This window comes from Tetrahymena thermophila, assembly GCF_000189635.1.
Source record: "Tetrahymena thermophila SB210 genomic scaffold scf_8254187, whole genome shotgun sequence".
In the NCBI taxonomy this organism is placed as follows: Eukaryota; Ciliophora; class Oligohymenophorea; order Hymenostomatida; family Tetrahymenidae; genus Tetrahymena; species Tetrahymena thermophila.
In genome coordinates this window covers 191,505-218,760 of record NW_002476086.1, presented here as the reverse complement: position 1 = coordinate 218,760, position 27,256 = coordinate 191,505, and the positions used below count along the sequence as shown (strand labels likewise).

The 27,256-nt window shown below is 21.3% G+C and overlaps 8 protein-coding genes across 8 annotated transcripts; 4 read left to right on the top strand and 4 right to left on the bottom strand. All coding sequences in view use genetic code 6, as the record gives it.

Moving 5' to 3' along the window:
• Positions 1–516: 516 nt before the first annotated feature.
• TTHERM_00695820 (WD domain, G-beta repeat protein) lies at positions 517–3,698 on the top strand (the record flags this gene model as incomplete). The annotated part of the gene is made up of 2 exons (XM_001025593.1): positions 517–1,938; positions 2,421–3,698. 2 exons carry the CDS (start codon positions 517–519, stop codon positions 3,696–3,698), a joined length of 2,700 nt encoding a protein of 899 aa, XP_001025593.1.
• Positions 3,699–4,632: 934 nt separating this feature from the next.
• Positions 4,633–5,550, bottom strand: TTHERM_00695830 (hypothetical protein; the record flags this gene model as incomplete). Its single annotated transcript, XM_001025594.2, has 1 exon — positions 4,633–5,550. One exon carries the CDS (start codon positions 5,548–5,550, stop codon positions 4,633–4,635), a length of 918 nt encoding a protein of 305 aa, XP_001025594.2.
• Positions 5,551–8,266: 2,716 nt separating this feature from the next.
• TTHERM_00695840 (tetratricopeptide repeat protein) lies at positions 8,267–14,034 on the top strand (the record flags this gene model as incomplete). The annotated part of the gene is made up of 22 exons (XM_001025595.2): positions 8,267–8,302; positions 8,351–8,406; positions 8,618–8,716; positions 8,901–8,990; positions 9,152–9,241; positions 9,369–9,458; positions 9,655–9,744; positions 9,973–10,059; positions 10,109–10,198; positions 10,384–10,473; positions 11,206–11,304; positions 11,451–11,540; positions 11,630–11,719; positions 11,802–11,891; positions 12,008–12,097; positions 12,393–12,497; positions 12,744–12,845; positions 13,060–13,149; positions 13,359–13,448; positions 13,558–13,647; positions 13,790–13,879; positions 13,938–14,034. 22 exons carry the CDS (start codon positions 8,267–8,269, stop codon positions 14,032–14,034), a joined length of 1,941 nt encoding a protein of 646 aa, XP_001025595.2.
• Positions 14,035–14,698: 664 nt separating this feature from the next.
• TTHERM_00695850 (hypothetical protein) lies at positions 14,699–16,631 on the bottom strand (the record flags this gene model as incomplete). Its single annotated transcript, XM_001025596.2, has 5 exons — positions 14,699–14,896; positions 14,987–15,816; positions 15,866–16,003; positions 16,096–16,311; positions 16,367–16,631. 5 exons carry the CDS (start codon positions 16,629–16,631, stop codon positions 14,699–14,701), a joined length of 1,647 nt encoding a protein of 548 aa, XP_001025596.2.
• Positions 16,632–17,552: 921 nt separating this feature from the next.
• Positions 17,553–18,947, top strand: TTHERM_00695860 (YeeE/YedE family protein). The gene is made up of 2 exons (XM_001025597.2): positions 17,553–18,615; positions 18,679–18,947. Exons 1-2 carry the CDS (start codon positions 17,609–17,611, stop codon positions 18,713–18,715), a joined length of 1,044 nt encoding a protein of 347 aa, XP_001025597.2. The 5' UTR covers positions 17,553–17,608; the 3' UTR covers positions 18,716–18,947.
• Positions 18,948–19,831: 884 nt separating this feature from the next.
• TTHERM_00695870 (kinase domain protein) lies at positions 19,832–22,425 on the bottom strand (the record flags this gene model as incomplete). Its single annotated transcript, XM_001025598.2, has 13 exons — positions 19,832–19,925; positions 20,048–20,137; positions 20,214–20,303; positions 20,407–20,496; positions 20,605–20,694; positions 20,747–20,836; positions 20,999–21,088; positions 21,266–21,355; positions 21,470–21,559; positions 21,721–21,810; positions 21,937–22,023; positions 22,280–22,329; positions 22,387–22,425. The coding sequence occupies 13 exons, from the start codon at positions 22,423–22,425 to the stop codon at positions 19,832–19,834; spliced, it is 1,080 nt and encodes a 359-aa protein (XP_001025598.2).
• A 590-nt stretch (positions 22,426–23,015) lies between these two features.
• Positions 23,016–25,716, top strand: TTHERM_00695880 (tetratricopeptide repeat protein; the record flags this gene model as incomplete). Its single annotated transcript, XM_001025599.3, has 5 exons — positions 23,016–23,826; positions 23,941–24,197; positions 24,416–24,659; positions 24,721–25,088; positions 25,150–25,716. 5 exons carry the CDS (start codon positions 23,016–23,018, stop codon positions 25,714–25,716), a joined length of 2,247 nt encoding a protein of 748 aa, XP_001025599.1.
• A 600-nt stretch (positions 25,717–26,316) lies between these two features.
• TTHERM_000695879 (hypothetical protein) lies at positions 26,317–26,814 on the bottom strand (the record flags this gene model as incomplete). The annotated part of the gene is made up of 1 exon (XM_012800470.1): positions 26,317–26,814. One exon carries the CDS (start codon positions 26,812–26,814, stop codon positions 26,317–26,319), a length of 498 nt encoding a protein of 165 aa, XP_012655924.1.
• Between the last annotated feature and the right edge of the window lie 442 nt (positions 26,815–27,256).

Genomic DNA, 27,256 nt, shown 5'->3' with positions numbered 1-27,256 from the left:
TTCAAAATAAATTAAATATTATAAAAAATTTGATACTATCTATCTTTCCTTTCTGTCAATTGTTTCTTTATTTATTTGAAAATTAATAATAAATTAATAGTAAAGTGATTTATCAATATTTAAACATCAAAACATATTCAAAACTTCTTAGCAGACAATGTTTTGGATAGCCTTGATTATTAGCAAGCACATATTTAAAATATTGTTTAGAAATTATAAGAAAATCAAAACTCTTAAATTAACAACTAGTATCAATCGATTCATTATTTGATTCAAAAATACATTAGAAGCTATCAAAGTAAATAAAAGAAAATCTAAACAAAAATTAGAAAAAATCAAGCAAGCAAATAAATAAATAAATTATTTCAAAAGAACACAACAAAAATAGCGAACAAAAGATATCATCACATTAGATAGACTCTCTTTAAGTCCATTTAGCAACCTAATACTGTTTGAAAATTTCATTAAAAAACAAACACCTAATTAAACAAAAATAAATAAAACATTTGAAGAAACATGTTGCAAAGAGCACTTCAATCATCAAATTCTTTGAATACAAAGGCTCAATCAATGTTGAGTTAAAATAGATCTCCTCGTAGCAATTCTCGTAAAAAAACTCCTGTTAATCACAATAGCTCAGTTGTTTCTAGTTTTAGTTAAGCTGCTGCATTAAAGTCCTCCTCCTTTTTTGCATAATACGACTCAAGGACTAACAATTACAGTTCTTCTCAAATTTAACAAACGAGTATTCCTGCTAGTGAAAATGTTTCTGTTTCAAATTATAACTCAGGTGTCGCTTATACTTCAGTAGGTTCTACAGTTTCACAGCAATTAAGCCAAGCTAATCAATAATATAGCCCAACTAATGGTGCAGCTGGTAATAATTTTAAGCTTTATTGCAAAAAGCATGAAAAGGGAATAGAAAAAATCTGCACAAAAACGGGGTGCGAATAGCAAGTCCTTCTTTGCTCTGATTGCTACTTTGATAGCTAGTAGCATATAGGTCTTCATAAAGAACATATGTTTAACTATGATGATTTCATTTAAGTTTGCAAATCATTTTCTCTTCAACATAAAGACGATTTCTCTAATGGAAACAGATAGTTATCATCTCTTCTTGCTAAGCTTGATCGCCAGGTTCTTAAATATCGCAATCATGTTAAAAAGGAAGAGGAAAAAATAGATGCTGATTTTGACGCACTCATCGCTGAATTCACAAGAGACATGGAAGAGGTTAAGCTTAAGTTAAAAGCTCAACTAAACTAGTAATTTGAAAAATTCTAAGAAATGTCTAAATCTCTTAAGATCAAGGCTCAAGATCTCCAACAAGAAAAGGAATCTAACCTTGACATTAAGAATGACTTTGATGATTTCCTCAAAAATGTCAAAGATATAACTGTTTAAAAGAATTAATCATATAACTTTAAGAAGCTTGTTTAAAATATACAACCACTCTTGAATCGTTACAAAGAATAAATACAAAAGTAAATACAAAATTAAAACCAGAACTGCGGCAACCTTGTTTTAAATACAGAATAGTCTGAAACTCTTTCTTGCTTTACAGGCATGACTGGCTACAGTTATCTCACACTCAATCTCGCTTAACAACCTCATTTGGCTCCTATAAAAGATCTCTTTGCTGACTTCAAAGAATTATCTTCAAACAAACCTTAGTATAAGAACAAAGGAGAAGGCTAAAAGCTATACAGAGATGCCTACTCAGATATCAAGAGAATATATCATGACCTCTCTGATTCTATCAATCTTTTCCTTCAAGTGCCAAAGCCTAAGCTTGCTTTGGACTTTAACAAAGAGACTTTAGAAGCCTTAACAATCGAGGAGAAGCCAGAAATCGAAGCATTGTAATTTATAGAAAAAAGTGATAATGTTGCTCTTTAAGAAGACTAGGTAGTCTCAAAAGTAGAATTTATCAAAAGTGTAATTTACATTTTTAAGTTAGTTTCATTTGTATTCTTAATAATTTCAACCAACACTCCTTAATTCATAAATTTAAATTATCAGAGGAAAGAAATTTAATCTTAGTGCTTAACCGAAAAATTTTTCTTAATAAAATTAAAAGAGCAAATAATTTAAACGGTATAAAAGAAAATATTCAAATTTGTTAAATTGTAATAAATTGTAATCTTTCCAAATTGGATCTATTTAAGTCGAGTAAAAACGCACTATTTTTCTGAGAGACGAACTATTGATCTATCTAATAAAATTAATAAAAATCTCTAAAATATAATAAGAAATAAAGCAAACTAATTTATTACAAATTTTAAATGAAAATATTTGAATTTTAATGAATATCAAAAGTCAAAATTGATACTAATTTATTTATTTTAATTTTATTTATATAAAATCAATAAGAATTATTTATTTATTTTTTTATTGAAAATAATATTTTAACATTAAAGGTGAATACAAATCATAAATCTGGAGTTTTTTCATTAGTTTTGATAGATGATGATACCTATTTAACAGGATCTTATGATAGGACAGTTAGAGTTTTCGGATTGAAAGACCATCGCTTCATAAAAGAAGTGAAATTTACTTGCGATATAACTACTTTATCAACTTTAAAAAGACCAGATGGGTCAATCATGGTTCTAGTAGGATTATTTGGAGGTTTTGCTATTCTAAACTAGAATTTCGATATAATGAAAACGTTTGAAGGGGAACATGATGCTAGTATAAACTGTATTTTAGGATTGAAGGATTGCGAAACTGTTATCACAGCATCAAGCGATCCAAAAATAGTTGTATGGAATGCCTTTAATAGTGAAATACTAAATAGAAAATACTTTGATCACAAAGATACTATTTATGCACTTGAACTTTTCCCATGTGGCAAGTATCTTGCTTCAGGTGGAAGAGATAGAACAATTAAAATATGGCGTTTATAATATTACAAGGAGAACTTTAGAAATGGAGCTCTCGAAAAAATGATCCTAGATACCAACATCCCTGAAGCTCATACCACTGATGTCACCTCTTTGAAAGCATCAAAAACTTGTAAAGACATCTTATTCTCAGGATCTGCAAATGGAGATATTAAAATATGGGAATTGTAAGATTCTACTTGTATTAAAACCATTAAAAATAGCAGTGGATGGATTTATAAATTTATTATTTTCGAACGTCCTCAAAATCCTGAAAATGATAAATTATAAGATAATTAAGAAAATATCATCTCTCACTACGCTTCTCCAAGTAAAGTTAAAATAGGTGGAATTTCGAATTACTCATCAATTAAAAAAGGTAGCAATACTACAATAAATTCAATCAACAGTAACCCTTTAAGCAACAATCTGAACTTTACTTCAGCATACAACTCTACCAAATCCAGAATGGTTTCTCCTTAAAAATACGCAAGTATTACATCTTGTGGAACAGCTCCTTCTAACATGGTAAGTCCTAACTCTACATTGAACAAGTAGAAAAAGTAAAAGAACAAGAAATATCTAGACTAAATGAAGAAAGTATAACTTTTAACTGCATCCTTTGATGGAACTCTAAAATTATGGGATGCTACCTCAGACGTCCCTATTGATACTCAAAAATCAAAACACAACTTTGACTGCTTCCCATTTGGTGCTGTCACTGCTTTCAAAAGAGATGATGAAACAAAAATTCACATTTTCACAACTGGAAACAAAAATGACTCTATGATTAATATTTGGAACATTAATTGATCTTGGAAAATTAAAAAAGTATTATTCCTCTTATTTATCATTTAAAATTGAAAAAAATAAAAAAACCACAACAAATATAATTAAAATGAAATATAATTCAAAAAACTTCATCAAATAAGTGCATCTTAATTTAAAATAAATTTATTAATTATAAATAATCTAAGTATATAATTTACAAATACATACACATATGTTCAACCAACCAAAACCATTTCAGATTTCTATTTATAAATAAATGCTATACTTTATAAATATTATCCTTTTTTTTTAATTTTATTTACATAAATAAATCAATAAATTAATTATTTCTAGTTTATTTTTAAATATTTTATTTTTATTTTGAAGTAAATTCATATTTAGTTTATTTTATTAAATAAAAAATTATATAAATAATTCTTCTTATTTTTATCATTCAAAAAATATTTCTGAATTATTCTTAATTAATTTACTATTAATTTATTCAATCTTAAATATATTTTTAAAAATAAATTTAACTAACCATTTAAGCATTACTATTATTTAAAACAAATTTAAAAATAAAATAATTAGTCTAATCTTAATAATATTCCAAGATAATTAAATTAAAATAATATATATTTTTTTATAAATTTCCTTAGCTTAAAATGGTCAATAAAGATAGATATGAATATACAAATTCAAATATAAGAGTTACTCAGAATAAAATATTTGTATTAGTTTGAGAAATTAATTAATTTATTTTTTATTTTTGTGCTGCTATCTAAACATTATTTTTAATAATTATACAATATTATTTTTGATTTAAATAAAAGCAATTTTTTTTTAAATTAACAAATAATTAAAAAAGAAAAGAAATATCTTCATATTTTAATTCTATTAATACATATTTACTGTTTTTTATATTTATACTATAGAAATTGATATCAATTCATTATTATATACTCTTTTTTCTTCTTCATTATTCACTTTTCTTAACGAAATTCCATGTTTCAAAGGAACATTTTTTGATATCTTTGGATTCTTTATCAAAAATTCTAAAAGAATTGATAGATTTATAATTATTTTCTGTAAAAACTGGGGTGTAACTTTAAGGACCTAGATTATTTAAATAATCCTAAAAGTTATCAAAACTAGAAAGATTTAATGCTCCTCCTTTTACAACAGAACTAATAAAATGCATGAGTGTATCAAAGGGTTTATGGACAGTCATTACATTATTTGTAGCTATGTATTGCTAATAAATTCTGATAACTTCTTCTTTAGTATATTCTTGATTGGTGGTAAAAATGAATTGTACATCAAATTAGGAACCAATTTATACCTATGTTAAAACACTTTCTCCTATACTACTAAAAACCCAATACCAGTTTTTGTTATCAACTGCGTACGAATTATCACATTTATTAGGTTCAGGGATTTCATTTTGTATAAATGTCATGTTTGCCTAAAGTTATGAATTTGTTTCAAGCTAAAAAGCTATTCTTTAAAATGTATGATTAAGCTAAATAGCATATTTAGCACCATCTCCAGAAAAGGGTTATATATCAACTTCAAAATTATTGGAGTCTTCTATATTAAGCTATTTAACATCTGTAAAATCAGGAACTATTAAACCATTCAAAAAATCATAGGTTTTCTATTAGTCGCAGCACAAGTAAATTAGATTTTTTTTGGGATTATTTTTAAATGTAATTCCATGTTAATCTGATCGAAAACCTAAAACAGCTCCAAGAATTACTTAATCAATCTAATTTAAACAAGGTTTTTAACATTATTCTAAATTATGTATATTACTTTAAATTTCTTTTCTTAGATTAATTTAGCCTAAGCAGAAGCAAATAAGAGCTAAAAAAATTACTAGTCTCATTCTCATTATTATTATTATTTTATTAATAATATTTTTAATTTATTATTTTCAATTTATTTTACCCTCTTTTTTATATGTATTGTTATGTATATTAAACAAATTTATTTTTGATCACTAATCATCTAACTGATCATAAAAAAAATACAAAAAAAAATATTTGATAAATATATTTATTTCCTTGAATAGTTAGTTATCTTCAAACAAGTGTATTAATTTTTTTTAGTACATTAAATCAAATTAAATTTAACCAAAAATAACAATCATTATTTTTTTAATACTATTTTATAGGAACATTTATATTAATACCTTTGTTGATTTTATTATTAAAAAATTTTATTAATTTTTGAAATTCTAAAGTTATTTAATTTTATAAATCTTTATTTATATTCTTCTTCTATTATCTTTTTATTTTATTACTAATTTTTCCTTGTAAATTTTCTAAATTTTTGATTAATAATAGTAAGAATATATGACAAATGTATCTAAGAATATTCTTATTCAATTTTTAAAGAGCTATCTGAGTAAGAATAAAAAAATAATTGAAACGTATTAGTAAAAAATATAATTGTGTTTCCAGATTAAAAAGATTATCTATAAACATTTAACAAGATCAAATAAATATTAATTCAAATAGTTTTCTAAAAAAACAAAAAATGTTATATTTTTAATAATTAATAGATGCTATTATTTTCTTAGAATTTTCAGTATTATTTCCAAGCTAAAATATTCTTATATTTTATTCATAAATTAAATCAAGTATGAAATAGGTTTTGATTTGATAAAGTGTCTAATTTAAAAAGAGGATACTTGCTTGGATTTATAAAAATGAAAAAAAAAATATAAATTTTATTTAATATATATTAATTTTAAAAAACTTTAAGATAACAAATGAATATCAAAGAGTAAAATAGATAATTGTTTTCAAATAAATATCAACAAAAGGGCTAATGTTTAGTATTTATCCATGATTATAAAATTATAAGACCGATCCTATGTTGTCATGGCTGCAACTATCGTTACAGATTAGATACTGAGTAAAAACAAGAAAAATAAAAAAGATAACAAAAAATGGAGTTGAAATATAAGCTTTAAAAATATAATATGTACAAATAAGATTTAATCTGATAAAATTAAATAAATAATTTTAACATTTTGCTATACATTTAAGTCTACAAAAAATTTATGTTTGCAAAATAAATATTTCTTAATACATAAGATAAAACATAATCATTATAAAAAACGCTAAAAAATTCATAATTTTTAATATAAATAATTTACTTATTTACTTATTATGATATTTATATGTAAATCCAAAATATATTTTAAGATTTTGAACAAATAAATTATTTATTTTAAACTTTTATTGATAGTAATTTTTTAATTAATTTTTAATAAATTTCATAAATTTAATAAAATAAATATGTTAATAAATTTTAAAGATTTTTATGCAATTTAATTTTTAGAATAACAATTAATCATTTATGCATCTTAAAATTAAAAAATTTTAAATTATCTTCTTGCTATAGTCTATTAATGTAATTACAAAATTAATTACTTATTTAATTTAAATATTTAATAATAGCTAGTTATTTCATCTAGTATCATTAATTGTTATAAAAATTTTAGGATTCTCTTATTTATTTTATGTTTTTCAATTATTTTAGAATTAGTTTAATAATAAACAAAAAATATTTTTAATTTATTATGATATATTTTTCGTGAAGTAAACTTCAAATTAATTGAAAGATTTTATAATTGAAGCTTATTAGAAACATATTAAAATACAAAAATTAATAAAATATTTTATTTACCTACATTTTAAATTGTTAGTTAGAAAGATCGCTTTCTAAAATAAAAATTATGAAAGTGTATGTTATTAAATTAATAATTTGTTAGTGTTTTTGGTAAATTAAATGTATTTTTCGATAAGAAATACTAATCAGAAAATTTTTGATCAAAAAAGATCATTTCAAATTAAATAGTAGATGCAATAATAATTTTTGGAAGCACATGTTAAAATTAAAATATTTATATAACTAACTATTAAATTAGGCAAAAAGTAGCATAAAATATTTAAAATATAAAATTGATTTAACTTAAAAATTCACATTTTTCTTGGCTTAAAAAGCTGAATTATTTTTTTTGACAAGCCTATTTTTATTATTAGAAAATTTTTAATTTAATTTATGAATATATAAATAAGAATTAAAAAGATGATTTTTTGTATGATAAAGTGTCTAATCTAAAAAGTGGATACTAAATTAAATTTATCTACTAAAAAAAAAATATGTTTTTTTAATTGTAACCTGAACTATAGATTGATCAAAAATAAGCATCCTCAAACATTCGTCTCGTACCTTCCCAGCGAGGAATTACAGTAATTGTTTTTAAAAAAAATTCTATTTAGGCTTAAAATCCTTAAAAATTATTTATTTACAAAATATTTTGCAAAAAAAATAATTTATTTTTATTAAAAAAACAAAAGATAAATAAATAAATTTATGGTTTTAAATAATACAAATCTTTTTATTTTAAATAAATGAGAAATTTTTTTATCATTTTTAAAAGAAATGTATTTTCAAATTAAGTTTGTCAGACTTTTTTCAATTAAATTAAATTTATTAATTAATTTAGACTTTTTACTTAAATACAAGCATTTTCCATAAGTTTTCATAATTAATTTTTGCAGAATAAATTTAATAATAAAAAACAAACACACAAAATGATAGAAAAAGCAATATTTAACAATTTAGAAGATGTAAATTACTTTTTTGATCTAGAATTAATTATATATCTCAAAAAAAAGTTTATAGGATCTTCTTTATGTTCTCACTAAAATCTAGTATTAGATGTAGTGAAAAAGTAATTCAATATTTTAAATTTTATCAACATTTTAATTAAATTTTCAATAATATAAATTAATAAAATATAATTTCAAATCTATTTTTTCAAGCTTTAAATAAATACTTTATTTTAAAAGTTTATCTTTTATTGAAGAATTGTCATTTACATCAAGCATTAATTCTATTTTTATAAAAAGTTTATTTGTTTATTTATTCCATTAAAAAATAAGTTATAGATATAGAAGAATAAGTGATGAAGATTATTTTAAGAATTTAATCAATGCTTTATAAAAATGCACTAATCTTACTGCTTTAGATCTTAATGTAGCGTAAATAACATATTGTTTACTTCAGTTCAATTTATTAGTTTTTTTTATTTTTACTTACTTTATTTAATATATAAAAATCAAATTATGATGAATATCCTTAAAAAGATATTTATAACATTTATTCATTATTAATCGAAAATTAATTTGTTTAATAATTATTTCAATTTAATTAATTAATAAAAAGCTAAAATGAAATTGGCTATGAAAGTGCATCTATACTAGGTTTTTCTTTATCAAATTGTACTAAAATCTCAAATTTGGTCATTAAAATTAAGTAAATTATTTTTACATTTACTCTCATTAATTCCAATTTATTTTAAATTAAGTTTTTACTTAGATTAAAAAACTTTAAATTTAATTTTTTGAAAGAATTGTTTGCATTTGTAAACTTAAACATTCATTCAGAAAATAATTATAATAAATATTTATAAATAGCTCTAACTATATTAGTGATGAAGGAGTATATGGTCTATGTGTTGGTTTAGTAAATTACTCAAACCTTTCTACACTTGAAATGAACTTGGAGTAAGATTTTAAGTCCTATATAAATGAAATAATCTTTAAAAAAATAAAAGTTTGTTCTTTTTTATACTAAAAAAACAACACAAATAATTATTATAAGTTCACATAGCTTTTTTTAAAATAAATAAAGAAAAAATTCAATAGGAGATTACGGTTTTTCAAATTTCTGCTCAATTTTAGAAAATTGCTGTAATATATAATCTCTGAATCTTAATCTTGGGTAAAATTAAAAATAAATTTCTATTTTTTTAAAAGAAATATTAATAATTTATCTTTTTTTTTCAATTTAGATTTTATTTTGAAATAGTAAAATTTTCTTGTTGGATGCTTTAATAAAATTTTATAATATGAATTAATATTTTTTTGATCATTTCTTATGTTTCTTACGAGAACTTGTTATTTTTACTTATTAAAAGGTTTAATAGAATCAGAGATAAACTAGGATCTAGCTTAGAAGCTGCTTTCAGAAATATGACAAAATTATAATCCTTAGATCTTAACTTAAAGTAAAAATATATTCTTTAATTAAAAATACCTGCATTGATAATAAATTTGCTATCTAAATTATTTACACTTTACAATAAATAATTTTTTTCCTTAGATTATTATTTTTTATAGTTAGCATAAGGGATTTAGTTTACTTTGATCTTTTGTTAATTTCTATTATTTTATTTTATTTTATTTCATATTAAATTAAATTATAATCTATAAATATTTTATCTATATACGAAAAGCGGAAACTATTTTGAAAAGATAGGATCAGAAATGGGTGCTATATTATCTAACTGTGTTAATCTTCTTAATTTAAATCTCGACTTTTAGTAAATATTTAATGAAAAAATTGAAATTTATTATTAAATTACTAAAAAGGTCTCATAACCTTAGTGTAGAAGGCTCAGAAAAATTTTATATAGAACTAGCAAAATGTACAAATATCTCTTCTTTAAAATTTAGGTTAGAGTAAATAATATTTTACCTTTTTTTAAAAAAATTCATAGTTTAATCTAATTTTTTAATGTTTTATAACTAACTAACAAGTAAGTTAAAATATTATTTATGTTCTATTAAAATTATAATAGTAATTACTTTTTATAATTTATTTATTCTATCTAATTTATTAAATAATTAACATTATAAATTAAAAGATCAAATAAAATAGGAACTTCGGGTGCTTCTATGCTGGCATTTGCTTTTCAGAAATAGACTAACCTTTAGAGTTTAACATTAATTTTAGAGTAAAATTATTTATTTATTTTAGATTATCTTTTTACTAGAAGATATGTTCTAAAATTTTGAAATTTTTGTTCAAAAAATTTATCTAAAATAAATATTTAAATATCCTTATAAAAACCAAAAATTATAAAATTTTTAAATATTAATTAGTAATAATAATATTCAAACTCAAGGCATATTAGATATAATCTTCGCTTTAGCTAATCACAATAAACTAACAAAATTTAATTTTAGCGCCTGGTAAAATAATATAATTCATTTTTTTTTGTTTAATTATTTGCATTTGATACTTTACAAATAGATATATTATTATCTAATCCAATAAAACATTTGAAAAATTGCTTGTCATTGAAATTTTTTAATTAATTGATAACTAGATTATTTAAATTTTATTTCATTTATTAATTCGTTTAAAATAAGATATTTATTTATTTTTAAAATTAAAGTGAAAACAAGCTTAATGGTGATGAGAGATCTTTTAATTTAAGTTAAAATTTAGTTAATTCTGTAAATCTTTAAGAATTAAGCCTTAATTTATAGTAAATTTGATTTTTATTTATTAAAATCTTTTACAACTAACTATATGATTTTTTTATATTTTTTTTAATTTTATTTCTAAAATAAATATATGTCTGTATGTTGATTTCAATTTAAGATTAAAATGAATTATTTTTTTTATCTTAATAAAAATAAACTTCTAATAAGCTTTTTGTTACTTTTTAAAACTTAAAAAGAAATAATAAAATTGGAGATGAAAGTGCATCTGCCTTAATTTTTGCTTTAACAAATGTTTTTAATCTCAATAACCTGAAAGAATTGTATCTTAATATGAGGTAAATTAATAAATATTATGACATAATTTGATTAGTTTAATGAAAAATAAAAGTTAAAATTACAGCATCATATATTTACTTATTTTTATTAATTTTATTAACATTTTCTTTGTTTCAATAAGTAATTTACAAATATTATTAAATAGCTATAATTAAATAGATTAAAAAGGTGCTTCTGCTTTAGGGCTTCTTTTTTCATAGTGCATAAATATTTAAAATCCCTAAATTTAATTAAAGTAAAAATTTATTAATGTATGTTTTTATTTTAAAATTAAATTAAAAATTATTCCTAATAATTATTAGTTATTTTTTAACTTTTTTTAAGTTCTAATTATATAAGTGATGAGGGTATACTAGATTTAAGCACAGGTTTAAAGAATTGCACTAAAATTTAATCTTTGATTTTAGGACTTGAGTAAAAAAATAATTTATTTTATTCAATAAAAAAATTATTTTTTAGCAAGAATTTTGATCCTTAAATTTAATTTTTTTAAAAGTTCAAATAGGATTGGTAGTTATGGAGCTATTCTTTTAGATTCTGCTATAGGAAACTTTATAGAACTTTAAAATTTAGATTTTGGCTTAAGGTAAAAAAATATGAATAACTTTTAAAAATATAAAATCAATCAATCAATTTTAATTTCTAATTAATCCATTTTTCTTTAAAAAATATTTATTATTCATATGATTTATATGTTAATAGTTTTAATTAGATCGGTAAGGAACCATTAAATGGATTTGGTTCTGGTTTAGGAAGGTGTAAATATTTATCTGATTGCAATCTTTACCTTAGGTAAAAAAATTTACTTATAAATTTTAAACTTAGTTTATTTAAAAAAGCAAAAGTCAGGTTTGACTTATTCTATTTTACATTTTTTATAAGTTTTATTTTATAATTTAATTCATAAAGTTGAAAATATATAATATTTACCTCTATTTCTTGACTGAGTATAAATTAATTTAATTTTTAAAAATCTATATTTTTTAAAAATCTTAACAATATTTCAGAAATATTTTAATAGAATTTAAATTTTATTTAATCATTTAATTTAATTTAATTTTATTTCAAAAATATAAATATATAAAAGTAACAATATCATTAGCGAAAGTGAAAGTGCGATTGAAGTTATGGCCTGTATTTTAGCAAATTGCTCTAATTTACCAAATTTACCAAATTTAACTCTAGAACTGGAGTATACAAGCTTACTTTTTTTTCAATTAATCTTTATAATGTTATCAAAAAGTTTATCACAATATATTAATTTATTACTTTTAAAAAATTTTAATCCTTTCTTTTTATCTTAATATTTTTTTACTAATTTTATTTTTTTCAATATAAAATTTATATTTAAAGAAAAATATTTAATTTTAATTCAATTAGTTCTTAACAATTAATAAAATTACTAAATATTTTTGATAACTTAATTTTATACACAAAGTTGCAATAATATAGATTAAGATAATGAATAAACTGGGGATACTCTGTCTAAATTAACAGATTTCTAGAATCTATCTACTTCTGAGATCTTCCTTGATCTTAGGTTAAAAATAGTTTTAATAATTTTTATATTGATCATTTCAAAATATAATCATTTTTCACAATGATCATTAATTTTTTAACTTAATTATTTGTTAAAAAATCAATATTAATTGCATTAAAAGAAAAAAATTATTTTATTTTTAAATTTTTTGAGATATTGTTTTCTCGTTTTCTTTTTTTATCCAATTAACTAATATATTGTTAACTAATTAAAGTAATAATAAGATTGGTTATATGTTTGCTGAAGCTTTAGGTTCGATTTTAGCGAAATGTGTCAACTTGTTAACTTTGAATATCTGCCTAGAGTAATAAAATCCATATTTATTTCTTAAAATTTTGTTTAATAAAATTTATATTACTATTTACTTAATATAATTCATTCATTATAAATAATTACCTTTTATTATTTAAGTAAAAATTTAAGTATGAAGTTAAATTTCTAATAATTTAAAACTACTTTTTAAAATAATAATATTAAATAAAATTGAAATCAAAAAATATTATTTAAATTTAGTTATAATTAGCTTCATGAATTGGGTGCTTCGCGCTTAGGCTATTCTTTGGCATAATGTACTAATCTTTTAGATCTGAATTTATCATTATAGTAAGAAATTAAAGTTTTAATTTTATTTTATAATCAATAATATATTTAAAATCTTAAAATTACTTATTTAAATACTCATTTTCCACAATTTGTTGATAATATTTAAAAGCGAGAATAGAATTTAAGATTAAGGTGCATAAGGATTAGCTTTCGGTATATCATAGTGTCCTAAACTCAAATTATTGTCTCTGAAACTTTCGTAAATTTTTATATTTTAATTTTTTTAAATTATTTGAATTTAAATAAATGGATGGATATAGCTTTGATATAGTCAAATAATAAACGCATTAACTATTTCATCATTATTAATTAAAATATTTTTCTGCAAAATATTTTCAAAGGAAAAACAAAATCAAAACGAATGGTGTTTTATAATTAGGCAGAGGTTTATCAAAATGCTAACATCTTTAATATGTTTACCTCAAACTTACGTATAAATAAATTATTTTATAATCAATTTTATTTTTAAATTTAATTTTTCTATTTAAGGTAAAATAAAATTGGTGACAATGCAAAAGAAATTTTGAGTGAAAAACTAATTAAATCAAAGAGGATGGTTCATTTTGATTTCTGGTTGTGGGAATGATTGTATTTGAAGTAAACAAATTTTAATACATAAATAGTTAAAAATCCTAAAAAAGTTAATAAATATTTTTTTATAGCAAATGTTGATTGTATGAACTGTATTTAAATAAATAGATTTTCCTAATTTAAATTTATTTGAAATATAAATCCCCTTCTTTACTTTTATCAGAAATGTGATAAATATTAAATAAAAATATTTCTTAAATAAATAAATGTCATCAATTATTTTTTATTTAAAATTATTAATTAAAATAGATTTTATTCAAAACTGTTAAATGAAATTCTCTCTACTTTGTAAATTATTCTAAAAGTAAAAGTTTATTTAATTGAATAAAATAAATAATGATATGAATTATGCCAATATTTAATTAATTGTTAATCGTAATCAAAAACTATTCTAATGTTGGCCAATTATAAATTTACTGTTTTTGAGATAATAATTAATTTAATCAAAATTTGGACATTTCTAAAAATTAAACATGCTTTTTTAGTGTTTAAAGCAATTTAATTAATAAGTTTATCATTATTTTTTTAAATTATTTGATATGTATCAATTTTTAATAAACAATAATACAATCAAAGGCAAACAAGATACAAATCAAAATTAATAAAATAATTTTTATTTCTTTTATATTGAAAATTTTTCTACTCAGTATTGAGTAAGTTCAATTAGTAGTGTTGTTGCAACTATATTTATCTAATTCAGTTCTTAAAAATATAATTTATTCTGCCAGTTACATATTTTCCTGTACTTTCTCATTTAAGAAGAAATTTAATTGTTAAGCTTAGTTTTCTACCTAAAATTTTTCCTCTCTTAAGTTAGCATTTTCATTTTTAAGATAATCTAATTCTTCTTTATCAATCTAATTTTATTTTTTTTAAGTAAAATTAATAATTTATTTTATAATTTAATAACTTGAATAAGCTTTGAAAAAAATAATCTAATTATTTACTTGTGAATGACTTAACGAATTGAGAGCAGTTAAATGTTTTATATGAGCTTCTTATTGAAATATTTTATCTTATAGCATATCAATTTACATTTTATGATTTTCTATTTCGAATCTATGATTTTATTAAGAATTTTCTGATAGTTTTTAAAGGTATTTATTGTCTTCTTAAAGTGATTGGATTATTAATTTATCTTACTCTTTTTCTTTTAACAAAATATCTATTTATTATCTCAACTCATCCTCTTCAAATAAATTTAGTTTTTTAATTTCGATCGTATTACTACCCTATGATTATGGACATTAATTCACTGGTGTTAAAGAGCGAGTAAATCCTCTATCACTCTTAGACTTCCTTGTATTATAAGGTGAAGCACTTAAAAGAATAGTTGAGTTTTAATTACAGCTTTTAAGCAAGGATATAGAAGAGACTGTTAAATTATTATTATTACTTATTTTATGTAAAGATTTATTTAAGATAGAATCATTAAGTAAGTCTGTTTTTATGGTTATATTATTTGTTTTTTTAGGTGGCTTTTATGTGTTATTTAAAGATTTTTATTCTATTTATGAAATATTTAATTAAGATTTAGCATCACTTTTTTTCAGAGTTTTCATTTATCTTTCTTTACTTGCTTTAATGTTCTGATAAAATGAAACTATCTCATGATCTAAAATAGAATTGTCTTTCGATCTACTGAACCTAACTTTTTTATTCATATCCATAATATTAGCAGTATTAGATAAAGGTGTAGTTAAGTTTCCATCAATGGAATCATAACCAATTTTTTCACGCTCTGTGCAACCCCCACATTCTAGTGTGAATTAATTTTCTTAATAATATAAAATATTTAAATACAATTTATCAAAAAATTGATTTACTGAATGTGGCAGTTTATTCATTTTTTTCTTTTTCTAAAATACGACTGTTGTTATTTAAATTTTAGCCATTATTTTACTTAAAATCTATAAAGTCAAATGACTTGTCAGTAGTGAAGATAGTATTTCTAGATAAGGCCACTATTTCATTATATATTAATAATTAATTTGATTAAATTATTGATTATTTAAATGAATTAATTTGAATTTTAAAATAATAAAAAAAACTTTACATTGGTCTTGAGAAATGTATCTGTTGTTTGATTTTTTATGTTCAAAAGTAAATTTAATAGGTTTTTGCTAATTATTTTTATTGATAACAATTGCATTATTTATTGTATTAACATTTTCTTTATCTTCATCAGTAAAAAGTAATTCTTGAGATTAGTTTTTTTACCTTTCTTCTATTGCATCCATCTTTTTAACCAGCTCTAACTTTTATACTGTATCTATAAAATAAACATAATATATAACAAAAATATTCTACATGAAGTAAATGCTTACTAGGACTGAGAATTCCATTTAAAATAGGGTTAGAAAAGAAATTTTTCTCCAAAGAAGTATTAAATTCTAATTCATTTGCTATTAGAATTGGTGATCTTTTTTATTAGATTTATGTATCATTTTTATATGTATTTGTCCCCTAACATTTAATTAAATCTTTGGAGTTTTCAAAAGTTCTATTTAAATTAACATCAAGTAGTCCTTATGAATACTTCACCTATCTAAATTTTCGAAGTTCTTCCTTTATATTTCCACCAGGTCTCATTTCAATCTTATTCAATTAGATAAATTTGTAGGTTGAATTTTTTGATTTCAAATAATTTAATTAATGAGCTTTTACTTCAAATTTGAATATAATATTTTGGCTGAATATGATAATTTGAGCGTACGCTTATAAAGTATAGCTTTTTTCATTGATTTTTAATTTAATTTTATCAAATCAAACGGGTAGTTTTTAAATTATTGGTAAGCAAGCAATTTTGAAATATATCTTTAATATAATATTTTTTTAATTATAATCAATATAAAAAACATAATATATGTTAACTATATCAAAAAAACAATTGTAATCTTCATAATTAACCCTATTCACATAGTTAATGCCATATAATTTTACATAGTATAATCATAAATAAAAAAAAAATAATAATCGAGTAAGGAAAATTATTTTAATTGATTTTGATATTAAAATAAAAAATATTACTTTAATTTACTAAAAAGTATTTTATGGATGGATTAATAATTTTACAGATTAAATTCTATTATTATTAAATAAGGTAGTTAATTTTTATTTTAATAATTTGCAAAAATAAGAAGAAGAAAATATGAGATTAAGATATTATTTATTTACATAAAGAAAAAACTTCTAGATTATTAGATTGTTAGCAATTAAACAAATAAAAACAATTAGTTAAGGCGTATGAAGATTAATTCCAGAAGAGATGATTTATAAAACAGTAAGATAAGATATATGGAGGGAGAATAATTACTTAAATAAAAATTAATAAAATTTAATTGTGAATCCAGCGAAATTGAAGCATTATCAAACATTAATTAACATATTGATAAATAGATACATCCAATAATAGAAAGGTATATATATATATTTATGTATATTAATCAATCAATATTTTTCTTATAAGCTTAGAAAGTAATTGCAAATTTTATATAAATTTTTTGCAAATAGTTTAATTTGAAAAGATATTGTTTTTGAAAAAATAAAATATAAAAGGTTAAGTAAAAATGAGAGCAGAGCCTTATGAATTATACCTAGCATTAGGTGGAGGTTTATTGATTTCTCTTGCAACTATTTTTCACTTATATATGAAAGGTAGAATTACAGGAATGAGTGGTTTGTTAAGTGGTATTATAGGAAATGAAGGATCTAAATGGAAGATATCTTTGCTTTCAGGAATGGCAATTACATCATGCGTGTTTTGGTTAATATTTAAGTTCGACCCTGTAAATGAAGGCAAGACTTACATATTTTCACCACCTCAAGCATTAGTTTCAAGCTTAGACATTTTTGGATTCGCATTAGCCGGTTTACTTGTTGGTATTGGTACTAAACTAGGTAACGGATGTACTAGTGGTCATGGTGTCTGTGGTCTTCCTAGATTTTCTGTTCGTTCATTTGTTGCCGTTTTTTTCTTTATGGCTTTTGGATTTGGTGTTGCCTCTCTTAGACTTTATCACCCTTTCTTAGATGACTCTGATGGCTTGAATGTAGTTAGCAAAATTGACTATAATGTTTTAGTCCCAATCATGTTAGCTGCTCTTTGCATTTTCTTTGTAGGATATGTTTTCTATCTTTACCGCTAGTATGAATATGTTGATATCTCTGAAATAGTTGTTTCCTTTATAACTGGAGTCATTTTTGCTTCTGGTTTAGTAGTCTCAGGAATGATTAAAAGAGAAAAAGTTCTTGGTTTCCTAGCTATTGGAGAAAACTGGGACCCTTCTTTAGCTATTGTGATGGCTGCAGCAGCAATACCTAATGCCCTTGCCTTCCACTTTATCTTATAATAAGAGAAACCAGTTTATTCTCAAGTCTTTGAAGTTCCCTAAAATAATAAAATTGATTTAAAGCTTATAGCAGGTGCAATTCTTTTTGGTATTGGATGGGGATTGGGTGGCATATGCCCTGGACCTTCTTATGTTTTAGCTCCTATCTTCACCCCTCATATTTCTATAATTTTTGTTCTTTCTCTTTTAATGGGATACTTCTTAGTTACCAAAGTCTAAGAAAAGTAAAATTCTGACAACTAACCAGAATCATCAGTTGTTTAATAATCTAATTATTAATATTAAAGCTAGTTTGAATATACATCTTCTTCTAAGAGAAAGTGATCAACAAAGATTCTATCTAAAAATCATTTAAAAGTTGTCAATACATTTTTTAGAAAATCAATAAATTAAGATAACCTTAAAAGAAAACAGATAATTGAATTTAAATGTATTCCAAATGAAAGAGTAATTAATATTTTCATTTTTATTTTATGTTTTCCTTCGTAAATAAATGCATTTTTAGTTAAAATTAGAGTAATCAAAGCACTATCTTATCAAACAATTTTGGCTAAAAAATAAATTAATTTCTTCTTTTAATTTATATTAATTGTAAGGTTTAAGCTTTCGTTTGAATTTAAAATTTATATAGAAAAGTTACTTGTTTATGATTTGAAGCAAATTAAAACATTTTTAGCTTTTTACCTTTAAAATAATATTTAAAGATTTTAAGGTTTTTATTCAAAAACTAAATAATACTTTTTATATTTATTAAATTAATCATCAAAAAATAATTATTTAAAATATGATTAAAAAAAAAAATAATTTAACTTAATTTTTAATTTTTCAAGCTTATTTAAACATTTTTTAAATTCAATTTTATTTTGTAAAAATTTTTAATACTTATTTTAAGAAAAAAATGACTAGACTTGAATTTAATAATGAGGATTTAGATTATGTAACCTTATGCGTATTGATAAAAAACTGCAAATTAAAATGTTTCAATAATTTTTTTGGAACTAAAAATATTCTAATCTTAAGTGTTTTTTATGTCTTGTATTATATTTAATTTGACAATTTATTTTACAATATTTTTTTTCATAACTGATTAAATAATTTATCAAAAAAATTTTTTTGGAAAAATAAAGATTTGATAAAAATCGAAAATAAATCTATTTTAAAATATCAAATTTATTACATCTTTTTAAATTAAATTTTAAGAAGAAATTTAAAATAATTTACTTTAAAGCAAACTTTTTTTTGAGATATACTTTTTAAAGTATATTAATAGTAAAATATTCGATATTTTATTTCTTTATAGTTAAGGTATTTATGATTTATATAGTAAATAAATTAATTTTTAATCTTAATTATAAATTAAAATAAATTGATTATAAAAAAATATAATAACTTGATTATGGTTAAAAATAAACAAATGATGCAAAAACTAAATAAATATATTCATATTGAAATAATTTAATGTTTCACCATTCTCTTCATCTTCAAAGCTTTTTTTGAAATAATTTAACCTTCAATATAGCTAATCTTATTATCACTTTTAATATTAAAGTAGTTATAAATTTGTTGAAAAAAACTTTTTTATATTTTTACTAAATATTTTAAATTAGAATTATAAAGCTAAAATTATGATTAAAAGTATTTAAATTATATTTTTACCCTAATGTGAGTATTAAATAAGTGATCCGTACTAAACTTTTTAAAGAGGCACTTATTAACTACACTCCTTTATTGTCAATTTAATTCGAACTTTTTATTTTATATTATTTAGTTTATTATTTTACATAAATCAAAATATATTTTAATATGAAATTATTTAATTTACTAAAGATAAAGCTATAAAATTAAGAGTTTTGGGGATTTTCCTAAAGCCTAAATTAAATCTGAAGCACCCTATGATCCAATATAATTTTATCTTTTTAAATTAACAATTAAAATAAAAATGGTTTAATGAATTAAAATATCATAATAAAAGCTATTCTTTTTATTAAATTAACAAAAATAAATATCTAATTTACCCTAAAGACATTGTCAAAGATGAAAGTTTAGGGCATTCAGCTATATTTGAGCAAAGACTTAAAGCACCTTACGAACTTATTTAGTTTTAGCTTTAAATGAAATATGGTTATTTTTTTTATTATAAAAATACTAAACGAAAAAATTAATTTCATAATATTTTAGCAATCTTATTTTAAATTAATTATAAATTAAATTACTAAAGGAATAAAGTTAAATAAGACAGCTTAGGGATATTTTTTAAAACAGAACCTATGTTTTATACTCCTTCGTCACCAATATTGTTATTTCTTTACAAATATATTAAGTTTTTTCATTTTACAAAGCTCATTTAATTATTACCCTAAATTTAGTGATAAAATTTTAAGGTTTATGCAATTAACTAGAGGCGAGCATAAACCAAAAGCGCCCTATTTTTCGATTTCGTTTCGGCTTAAATTTTAAATAAGTAAATTAAAATTTTATAATTTATAGAAAAATCGAATCCTGTTTACATGAATTTAAATTAATTGTTTCAATAATCTAAAATCTTTATGATTAAAATTATTGATAGTAGATAAAAAAAAAAAACTAAAATTAATAAAATATAAATACACTAAATTTAAAGCTAAATCTGTAAGGTTAGTGCACTTTTCTAAGCAAGTACCAAGGTTTTTTGCTCCTAATATACCTATTTTGTTGAATCTATTAAATTTAAATTATATTAAAATTATTTAATTAGAGAAATAAACTTATTTCTTTAATATATGAGAGAAAATAAGATATATTTTTTTAATAAAAGCTTCAAAATAAATGAGCTAAATTGATTAATGAGAAAAATATTTATTTTAAATATTTTTAAAAATAGAATGTCTTTCTTACTAGAGATTCAATTTAAAAATTGAGAGACTCTTATAATTTTCGAAAAAAGATCCTAGTGCTGAAACTCCTAAACATGTAATTTTGTTTTCTCTTTTTCATTAAGATTATTAATTAATTTAATCATAAATGCTAAAAATTTTTTTTAAATAGTTATTTATTACTGACTAACTTTTATAAATGATAATAAATAATTCATAAAATTACTAAATATTGAGCGTTAAATTAGATAAATTCTTGATGTTAGTTAAAGAAGATCCTATTAATGAAGCACCTTCATCACAAGTATCATTTTCACTATTAATGTAAATATATTTTTAATTTGTTTCAAAAAAATAAATAAATAAATAAAACTTATTTTAATAAAAAATATGTATATAAAAATAATATCTTTATCATCTCTTTATATTTTAAAACTAAAAATAACAAATATTAAAAAATATAAATAAATAAAGTACAAAAGCAAGAGAGTTAATGTTGAGAGATGAGGACATTTTGCTAGAGAAGAACATATGTTTTTTAAATCTTTTGAATCCAAGTGATTATTTCTACAATTAAATAATATTTATAAGTTAAAAAATCAAAATGATAAAAATATTTAAATGTAAATGAATCATTCGAAAATTTAGTTTAAATACTATAATTTTCAAACATATCCAACAAATTATTTTTACTAGAGATCAAGTTTTAAAGATTAAAGGTTGATACAATTTGACAAAGCATCACTAAATTTTTAAACATCTAATTTGAATTTATTTTTACTTTTAAAAAAAAAATATATTAACTTTGTTAAAATTAAATATTTCTTAAAAGAATAATAATCTTATAAAATATTAAATAAATAAATAACTTATATATAGATTTGCAAAAACATCAATACTCCTAAATTTAAAATAATAAAATTATAAATTATTTTAATTATAAAATTTTTTAATATAAGGGGGAAGTAAATATTTTGCAAATTACTATATAAGAATAATTATTAAATTTTATAGCAGTAAAATAAGAATTTTATACCTTAGATCAACAAAAACATTTAAATGAGACTATAAAGGAGAGCTTTCTAACTTTTGTTTAAATATTTAAAATATAATTCAGAAATGATCATCAAAATTATTAATTACTATTGAAATATCATTAAAGTATTTAATCTATTAATTCATTTTTTTTTTCCTTTTTATTTTATTATCTAGGTAAGTTATTTTGTATTATAAATTAGTTCTCTAATTAATATAAAGTTGAGTAAAGTAATTGATTAGTTAAGACTTAAAAACTAGAGAGCATTAATATTTTTGATAGTTCTAAAAAAGTTTGATAAAATATATATTTTATCTTTAAAAAGAAATTATTTTAACCTTTTACATATTTTTAGCTTTATTTTAAAATTGTTTATCGACATTTTAAACTAATTGATTAAATATTCATTTTATATTGAAATGGTTACAATTAATATTTTAAACTATCTTTGAATACCTAAATATTGTATATATTAACTTAACTAACTATATTTATTAATGGATATTTATTTAATTAAAATCTATGGTAAAAATAATAACTACTAATTTCTTTTTAACCATATCTATTATTTAAACAGATTTTATAACAAAATAGCAACAAATCAGCAGGAAATTTAATTTTTGTAAATTTAAAGATAAAAAATATATGCTAATTTGTTAGAGTTTATATAAAGAAAGGTAAATTAAATAACAAGGTTTGACAGAAAGGGTATTCAAAAAATTAACAAACAAAGCAGATGGATTATAATCCACCTTTACACAATGCAGTTATTTTAAAAGAAGCTGAGGAAAAGCGCTTGGATGAACTTTTTAATTAATTTGCCAAATAAGATTAGTATGGCCATTTATTGAAGTTTTCTGAGCTTTTTCAACTCGCTTTAGATAGAAATATTATAGGGACAAAAGTTTCATTTTCAGTTTTATATGACCTGTTTTTAGATTGTGTAGATGAAAACTAACAACAATAGCAAGAAGAAGAAAACCAATAAAATATTAAAAAGCCTGGCGCCAACAAGCCCTAAGATAAGAATTAACATAAGAACTAAGAAATTGGGATAAACAAGGCATAGTTCAACTTCTTACTTTTTTAATTATCTCGTATAATGTACCCTACTGAAAGAAGTCATTTTGAGAGGATGTTTTAAGAAATTCTATCAGAAAAAACAGTTGTTAATAAAGGTAGTATAGAAATACTTCGTTGTCCTTTATTTGATGACACAACAAAAAAACTACTTTTAGAAACTACTATTTAAGTATTATGCGAATATGAAGAAGAATTAAGAAATTGTTATGTTTCATATATTTCAGAAAACTATTTCCAACAGAAATTACTTTTAACATGGAACGAAATAGCTCTTCAAAGAAAGAAAATGACTACTTTTGCATTTTTAATGTTTTTGAAAGAAAGTCATGTTATTCCTAATGTTTTGAGTGTTGAAAATGTTAATGATAGCATGATGAAAATAATACCAGCAGTTAGCGGAAAGGAAATTGAATTTTATCACAAGCATTATGTGGTATAAATATATGAAAAGCAAATTCCAGAAGGTAAATTCTACTGTTTAAATACAATTAAGAATTTTAAAATAATTTATTTGACCAAATATTGAATTTACAAAAATTTGAAACTATTTTATAAAAATTAATTAAAAAATTTAATAGGAGTTGAGAAACCTGTTGAGCACGATCCTAGATTAGAATTCCATGAATTTTAGTTGTGCTTAGCCAGAATAGCTTACGAAATGCATCCTAAAGATTAAGAAAAGAATATGAAGGTTATTATGGAAAAGTTTTTTGGAGATATAATTGGAATACGTAAAAATGATAGAATAGGATTAGATAACTTCCCTAGTATAAATAAGAAGCTATATAAAAAGCTAGATAACTATTACAGAGATATTGAAATAGAAGAGAGAGGAGTAAGCTTTTTGTTTTTTAATCTGGATTTTTAACATTTTAAAGATTATATTTGTTTTAGATCATATTAAGATACATTAAAAAAAGTTCATTTGCAAGTTAAAATTTAAAAATAATAAATAAGTTGATTGTTTTATTTTTTGAAAAACACTAGAAATTATTCAAAATATTTGAAAATTATAAGATTTTATTAAATTTAATTTATTTTTATTATTTGAAGTATAATGGAGAACAAGATGAAGGTTCTGATAGTGACTTAGAAGATCCTATGCAAATGTTAGCTAAAATGTAAGAACAATAAATATTTTAGGCTGATCTTAAAGAAGTTGATATGCATGATATTTATACTACCCTTAACAAAGATCTCCCCCCATTACCTGATATTCCGAAGGTAGAATAGGAAAACCCACCTCCTTACAAAAAAGACCCTCTTGATAAAAAAAAAGATTTAAGAGTCGTCATAGGTAAAAAGTTTAAATAATAAAATATTTTTGAGTTTTAAATTGATTTGAATTATAAAAAAAGGTTAACCTGTGCCTAAACCTCCTCCAGAAAAAGCAAAACCTAAGCCAAAGCCTCCTAAAAAGAAATAACTTAAAAAGGGAGAAAAGCCTCCTAGAAAAATTATTTGGGCAGGTATGCCACCTCCTCCTCCTTCAAGGACAGCTGATTTGTTATAAAAGCACTATGAAAAGCTTGAATATGGAGAGCAACTATTATCTGATTTGAATAAAGGAGTTCTTAGCGATATTGATGTAATACCTGTTGTAATCGATGAAATTATTTACCCTCCTGAGTTACCTCCAAAAATTAGAACTCTAATTGAAGCAGCAATCAATTCACATAATTAATAAAACTATCTTTTCGCTCTTCAAAACTTTGATAAAGCCAGAGTAACAAATAAATAAAAATATCATTTTTGTTTTATAAACTTGATTATAATTTATTATTTAGGAAGAATGGATTTAAATTGAAGAAAAAGATTTACCTGATTAAATTAATATGTTCTTTGACTACAGCAAAGCTGCAGTTTATTCTTCTGCAGGTAGAGATGATTATGCTTTACATTATTTGATGATTTGCAAGTAATTAGGAGATCGTCTTCCATACTCAAATCCTGACAGAGCTCTTGCATATAGTGGATTAGGAGCTACTTTGTATAATTGCGAAGAATATGAATTTGCTTTAAGATGCTTTTTAAAATGCAGAGAAGTAAGAGAAAATTTGTATGGAATAGAACACACAGATACTGCTTGTACATTTAATAATCTTGGATGTGCAATGTTCATGCTAGAGAGAAATCATGAAGCTTTAGCTTACTTCAAGTTAGCAGAAGCTGTTTTTGAAGCTGAGTTAGGACCATTCCATAATAGGACATCCACAGCAGCTAGAAATATTAAAAAGTGTGAAAAAGGACAATTTATGAATGTTCCATAATATAGAACTTTATGGGAGACTTATGAAAATGACCCATATCCCAAAAAGGGAAAGAAGAAGAAAGGCAAGAAGAAAAAAAAATGATTAATTAAAATAAAAGTGTAAATAAAGTAAACTAAACTTGCAACTGTTATATATGTATGTATATATTATTAAATCATAATAATCTAACATAGGATTTGATGAGATTAAAATATATTTTGAAGATAACTATTTCACTTAAATTAATAGAAAATATATCCTAAAATTTTAATTTTCATTCATTATGATTTACAGTAAATTTTAAATAAACTTATTATTTTTTAAAAGAAATAGATCAATCATTTATTGAAATTATTTTTATAACTATTACAATCTTTTTGTATTTTTGTATATTATTTTTTAATGAGAAGATGCTAAAAAATAAATAAAAAAACTAAATTTTCTAAATATTTTTTTAAAAACTTACTTTAATTATCCAAAAAGATTCAAATAATATTTTAGTCCTTTGGGATAATGTGTAACTTTTATCTTTAATTGAGGGTTTATAAATACTTGATAGAAAATATAATATAGGAAAATAAAAAATTATTACAATTTTTTTAATAACTTCAAATTTCTTTAAAAATTGTTAAAATTAATATCAAAAATTTTATTCAAACAAACAAATCCTCATAATTATTTGTTTTCAAAACAAAAATTACTTCATAAAAAATATAGCTCTTATGTTTAAATATTTATTTACAAAAATGTATTGTTAGTTGAATATCTCTCTTTGTATTTTTTATTTTTCTTACTTGCTTTTATTATTTTATTTGGGTTGGTTTATCTTACTTTCTCTTTATTTTATTTTATTTTATATTTAATTTAATTTATTTTGTTTATTTTTTTATTTTAAATTTTATTTTTATCAAATTTTTTTGGTTTTTCTAATTACTTTTAATTAAAATTTTTTCCTCTCTGTCTTTTTATTGAAATTAAAAATTTTTTTCTGATCTTAATTTTCTTTTCTTTTTCATTCTTTTTTTTGTCTCTCTTCGTCTTCTTCTCGATTTGTTTTCCTAAGGGAATAAGGAATTTTTTTTTAAATAGAAAGAGAGGATTACTTTTGGCTTTAGTTCTCTTGTCAAAAATTTAGAGTTTTCTTTAGTTTTAGTAAATTTTTTGCGATAGCGGTCCGATTGAGTTTTACCTCATTAACATAAGCACTGAAGATTTAAAAAACTTATTCCAAAAAAACTTATGCTATCATGAATTTACCAAAACAATCAAGAATTCATGCTCTAAATTTATACTTGACATTTTTTTAAACTTATAAGCTCTTACAAAGTATCCAGAAGACTCATCGCTAAAACCCTCATCCAAATCATTTTTAATTATCAGACAATAATTCTATTTCTAAGTTCTAATGTAAAAAATATCTGCTGGAAGTCGATAAGCAACAAATTTATCATTTGAGAAATGACAAATCGTTTGTATTAAAAACTAATATGATTAGAAATAGTTTATCTGTTGATATTAAAATGGAAATGGAGACATGAAGAATTAAATCTTCTGTTTTCTTTTTTGAAAAAGAAAAAATTAAATTAATTTGAATTGAAAGAATTATAAATAAATTACTGAAATTCAAAATAAATAAAATGTT